Source organism: Gastrolobium bilobum, unplaced genomic scaffold (assembly GCF_033153095.1).
Source record: "Gastrolobium bilobum isolate Gb01-03AN ecotype WA unplaced genomic scaffold, APGP_CSIRO_Gbil_v1 utg11542, whole genome shotgun sequence".
NCBI lineage: Eukaryota > Viridiplantae > Streptophyta > Magnoliopsida > Fabales > Fabaceae > Gastrolobium > Gastrolobium bilobum.
This window is the reverse complement of record NW_026898298.1, coordinates 263,476-269,475: the sequence shown is the minus strand read 5'-3', so window position 1 is coordinate 269,475 and position 6,000 is coordinate 263,476. Positions and strand designations below refer to the sequence as shown.

Below are 6,000 nucleotides of genomic sequence, written 5' to 3'. Positions count from 1 at the left end.
AGTGCTTGTCTATTTTTAACTAAAACCCACCATTACTTAGTCTCATAAACCATAATTAATTAATTAACCTCCGCGTAAAACCTCTCTCTCTCTCTATATATATATATACCCGTAAGCTTGCCATTTATCCGTACATCAGTTATTAACTTATCAGCAGCATCAGCATCTTCTGTAGCTTGTGAATTCTTTTACATTGTACAAGAAAGATGGATTCCCAAGCAAGAAAGTACATGCAGTTGCAGGGACCAAAGCCTACGGCTCTAGTGATTAACAGGAACTCCATAAAGATCAATAAGCAGAACCTTTCGCATCAAAATCGTTCTCCGGTTATAGTACATTTAATATCACCTAAGATCATTCACGTCAGGCCCGAAGAATTTCTGGGTCTCGTTCAGCAGCTAACTGGGAACCCTGTTTCAACAGCATGAAGGAAACCCGTCAGAAAATAGAGAAGAGTAGCACCGTTGCTACCATGGAAGAGAACCAAATAGAGGATTTTATTGGTAGCATAGGGCCTAGATGTCTTTCTGTTGATTTCAAAGTTTTGATGCTAGATTTTGTATAGCCAGGTTTTTTAACCATTTTCATGCGATGTGATGTATAAGCATTTAAGCTGTGCATCATCCATGCGCGACATGCGCAACTTAAATACACACATTTCACTCATATTAAATTAATAAATAATTTAAAGAATATTTGTATTCATAAATTTTTTTCTTACAAAATTTTATATATTATACTATGTACTTGAATGTATTACCCCTAAATATAACTTTTCCCAATAATTTATCCAAAGAATTTTACATTTTACATCACTTGGTTCAAAAAGTCGCGCTAGCTGATTTCTCTATTAGGAAGATACAGTTTTGGAACTCGGAATTACAAAATTTAAAACCCACGGCCCATGTCCCCAGCCGGGCCAGCCCAATATAACTTTTCAAAATCTCAAACGTAGAAACGGTCACGAATGGCGTCATAAACTGGAGGGAAATCAAATTTCATTTCAAATAGATTCGAACATCAAATCTATTTAAACCACCATTTCCGCTTGGTGTCGCTTCGGCCCATTCACTCACTCGCTCTGGTGCGGTGAAACTGATACGACACCGGTCGCCTTGCTAGGGCACTTGTAATTTGAAAAGTATGCACGCCACCAATAATTATTATTTATGACTTTATATTCGCATTCATTATATTTGCTGTGTTCTCTGATTGTGCAAGTTGTGATTTCGTGAAATCTCTTGCAGATCCGTGCCCGCTTATTAAATCTAAACTTAACTTATAGATCAATCTCTACGATGTCGTTTGATCGGTAAAGTACTTGCGGTGGTGGTGGACCTGGTGCTCGGAAACACGGCATGGCAAAAGTAGCGACACAGAGTTCTGGGCCTCCTCCTAGCTCTCATCGAATCGGTTCAGGACCTCTAAAAGGTGGATCCATGGGTAAAAAAAAGACACCATCCGAACTTAGGGTAAGTTGCCAAACTCCTCACCTCCGTTTATACAGCGTCGTTTCAATTTGAGTTTTCGATAATCATTTCTTTCTTTTCGTATTGACAACTAGCATTTGATTGTGGTGGATGCGAAAATTCTCATAACTATTCATACTTGGCAGGGAGAGCAGTTGAAGAGGACAAGTGTCGTGGACCTCACTGATGAATCTCCATTCCCCTTGCCTGGTTCTACAAAGTAAGCTTCTTTGCTTCTCTTTCAATCCGTTGTTTCGGAATTTCCTGAAAATTTGCTTGATTTATGCTTGCAGAGGCACTGAGGTGAATAATAGGTTTAAAAAACCACGATTGTCAACGACTCCGAGATACATTAACACTCGAGTTGATGAAGTATTTCCTGCCAAGAAGTCGAGGTTTAGAATTGTATCTGGAAAGGAAAATGCGAAGGTTATTATATTTGCCCTACTTATTACTTGTGTGTTTGGTTTAGTCACAGTCGACTTCTTCATTGAATTATCAAATCCAGGTTGTTAATATGGTTGAGATTAAACAAAGTAACCTTGTTATTTTGTTCAGGAAAATCCATCTTTGGAGGAAACTAGTAATCTGAAGAATCTTTCAGTTTTATCTACTTTGGAGGCTAAGAATCCTCAAGGGATTTCAAGGTTTGCCTCTTAGTTTTTGCATTTTTTTGATCTAACGGTTAGTTTTTCCCTATTTTGATTTTGTTCCTAATATATTGTCAGCTTGGAGAATTCTATTGCGTCAAGTGAGGTTGCAATGGATGATGTATTGCAAGGTTGTCAAGCAAATGAAAAGTGCAGCCAGGGAAAGTTTCTTAGTGTTGCTGAGCTTTCATCAGCTGCTGATAGGACTTCTGGCTTGGAAGCGGCTATTGACATGGTATGCAATGGCAGAGGCAGACCTTTTCTTATCTGTTTACCTACATTTCAGATCCTGTAGTGTAGTCTATATCATAAATAACGTATTGCTCAATTTTTTATAGGGCAAAGCATTAAGAGGACTGGCTGCACCTGAACCATGTGTTGATAAAGGTTTAGCTGCTGATTCGTCTGACAAATGTGGAGATTTGTCATCAACCTTTACAGGAAATTTGTTCTCTGAATGTAATATACCTGGCCAGAAGGCTCCTTTGGATCTTACTCTAAAAACCAGCATGAGGGTATCAACCTCCTCTTCTGTAAATTGGTGAGTGCATAGAATGGACTAATATATTGGTATCAATTCTGGTAGGAATAGCAGGCACTGAAGTGAATTAAAAAAGCTTTTACACTGAGATTCATAGTTTATGTATGGGTGAGGTTTTTCTAGGTTTCCTTAATGCCTCTATAGTTCAAAGAACATTAATTAATTTTATGCTTAATGCTGATATAGAGTCTGATGAAGTCCTTTCCGAATGTTGTTAAGTCAAGTTAATTGGATTTCTGTCAATATTCGATAGATGCACTGGCAGGTAAAACTTGGTAAACATGACAGTTATGCTGTGCTCATGCTCTTGTTTGTGTCACACCCAAATGCTTATTTGGTGAATACAAAACTATTGCGCTGACTAATAAGATGTGAGTCCAGTTTCATAATTGAGAAGAAAAATGTTGGCAATTGATGTGACATATAGTGTTGATAGAACCAATGCATTTATCATGCATGCTGTATAGTATAACAAGTATTTTTCTTGGACTTTTTTTCTAGCTTTATATGATAAAAATAGTGCTCATATTTGTCTTTAATTTGTTTCTACTTTGGTATGATGTTGATGTTGATATTTTCAATATTTGAACGAGCTAGGTAATAAACTGCTTATTTTATTCCTCGTTTTCTTAGTCTAACCATGATATGTCAAACTTACATTTTTTATTTATTTATTTTTTGTCTCATAAAATTCTATGTTGTCTGCATTGAACAGATTTTGCAAGACATTGATACGTTGAACAGAAAACCAGACTCTTCTATTTATCTATGTCCTATGTAGTTGTGGCACCTATTTATGTGATTTGTTTCGGATTTTTTATTGCCACCTTGCTGTGTCAGCTATCCTTGGTGTCCATTATTGCTTTTTGTGAAAGTTATTTTGATTTCCAAATTTCAGGATACATAGGTTACTTATGCGTGGTACCATGCCTCAATTAACCTTCCAGCACAGTTCTTTGGAGAGTCAAAATATGAGAGGTTCCCAGGGCTTGGGTTTGCATTCATGGATGTATCCTCAATCCATTCTACCACCTTCTCTCATATCCGTCTTGAGCTCATCAACAGCAGATAGAGGTTGTCAAGCAGCTTTCAACATACTCCATTTTCAATCTCTTCTTTGTCCTCTTCATTTTTCTATTTTCCTTAATTTCCATTTTTGTACTTTTAAGCAATAGAATTGGAATTCCTAAGGAAACGACAAGTAGCTTGGGAAGAATCCTTCCACGACCTTTATTACATGCTTCGGAAGAACATCTCTGGCCTTTTTTATGGTAATTATACACGACAGTCAATTTTTTTGTCAGATGGAGTTGTAGTGGTCATAATAATATTTTTGTGCTACTCCTTTTTATGTTGCTGTTTCTGTTCTTCTGGATTCTCATTACTCTCCTTGCTTGTGATATGTAATTTGAATTGTTTTTGCATAATGAATAATTTTCATGATCAAAATACACTTGCTCTTTTATGTATGTTGCTTCCTCTGGTACTGCTCATGCATGGACTTAATTTTGCTATTCTTTGAACCTGCTAGCTTCATTGTGCCTTATCTTTTATAAGAATATTTTATTTATATAGGAATATTGGTTAAGAGGGCTGAGTTTGGAGCTGTAGTAAAGCTGTTCATGTGACTGAAAGGTCATTGGTTCGAATATAGGAAATAACCTCTTTGTAAAAATGCAAAGATAAGGCACTGTACATGGATTTTCCTCACCCTTACCCTTGCATGTCAGGGTTTCATGGGGAATATTTTTTATTTTAATATATAGGAATATTGGATGAAACTTTATGTTGATTTTTTCCCTTCGTTTTCTAGTTTGCACTTCCCAGTTTGTGGTGATGTTCACTGGTGGTGATGGCTCTAGGAGATCCAAATGCTCGTGCAATGCCTATGTCTCTCGGTCAACCAGAGGTTTGAGATCATTGTTAAGGGAGCATGTAAGCTGTACTCATATTATGCATTATGACGTGTGTAGTTTACTTTTAGGTAACCAATCAACTAGTATCACACACAGAGGTTATTCTTTTCTGTATTGTTTGCCTAAGAATGATATTTCATTGATGGCATATTTCTAGGAAATTCTTGGTGCAAATGACTATTAGGTTAACCGTATCTTATTTCTTTATCTTATTTATTGTCAAAGAGTAGTAAGAGGGCGATCCTTGAATAGTGGTAAAATTGCTCCTTTATAATTGAAAAATCACGGGTCCGAATCTAGGAAACAATATCTTTGAATATAACGCAAGAGTAATGCTGAGTAGAGGATTATGCTAACCACACCCTTGCTAGTTGGAGTTTAATGGAGAATGGTTTTTATTTATTGTCAAAGAGTAGTAGTCTCATCCTAGCATCCAACAATTCAAGTGTTTGTTTTTGGAATAGGTCATGGCAAGGAGAATAACTACTCAACAAGCGATATACGTAACTGGACTTGGTTCTACGGTTTTGATTACCAGCATTTTTAACTTCACAAAATGTAGTTTTTACAAGTTGGCTATCATTATGGTTCTATAGTATATGATGTGTCCTTTTTATTTATTGGTACTTATACAGTTGTTTAGAATTTTCTTGTATGCTGCTTGTTTACCAGAGCTTCCTTTTCTTCCTTCCAATGAGATTTTTTTGTGTGTGATTATTATACTTGAATTTTCCTATTAATTTTTATATTGGTGATGATCTCTCAACTTTTTTTTCGGTTGTATGCTATTTTGATCAGGATCTTTGTTTCTCGATGCCTCTTTGCCATTCTGAAGTGGAGCAGGTCGCTACTGAGGATCTGGTTGAGCTCTCAGAGATAGAGAGGCAGAACTTGGGGCAGGTTTGTATCCGCATGCTATTTATATAGCATTTGTTTTTCCGGGGATGTCTGTATTAATCTGTCTATGATCATGAATTCATGATAAACAATTTCCTGACATAGTTTTCTTATCTCTTTGTGATTCAATTGATAAATCTATCCTGAATACTGAAACTATACTTCTCTTTTGGCTTCCAGTTAGTATTAAGTGAACTATTTGGAGTTTAATTTCGACCTATTGTCCATGTAAATATTTTTATGCCGTCCTCTAATTATGTGTTGGTACATCTTTAAAAGAGATTGACTAATTGACCTACCACTCTTTTAATTATGTGATAACACATATTAGACAATCGTGTTAAAAAATTTCTTGCCTGTAGGTTAATTGACGATTGTTCCTTGCGTATATGTCATGCCTGGTGCTCTGAAAGTCTGCTTATCAGTTAGCTCCAATATCGTTTTTAAGTTTTATATATATAACTTTTATTGATTGGTACTTTTTATTTTAAATATTGCCAGACTCAACGATTGAGGTCGTTCTCTGA

General features: G+C 36.2%; 1 protein-coding gene across 1 annotated transcript; it reads left to right on the top strand.

Annotated features, from left to right (window-relative positions):
- Positions 1–1,752: 1,752 nt before the first annotated feature.
- On the top strand, positions 1,753–5,683 carry LOC133314644 (uncharacterized). The gene is made up of 10 exons (XM_061516149.1): positions 1,753–1,772; positions 1,817–1,898; positions 2,028–2,116; positions 2,198–2,354; positions 2,458–2,660; positions 3,559–3,734; positions 3,830–3,931; positions 4,474–4,595; positions 5,375–5,476; positions 5,654–5,683. Exons 1-10 carry the CDS (start codon positions 1,753–1,755, stop codon positions 5,681–5,683), a joined length of 1,083 nt encoding a protein of 360 aa, XP_061372133.1.
- The last annotated feature ends 317 nt before the right edge of the window (positions 5,684–6,000 follow it).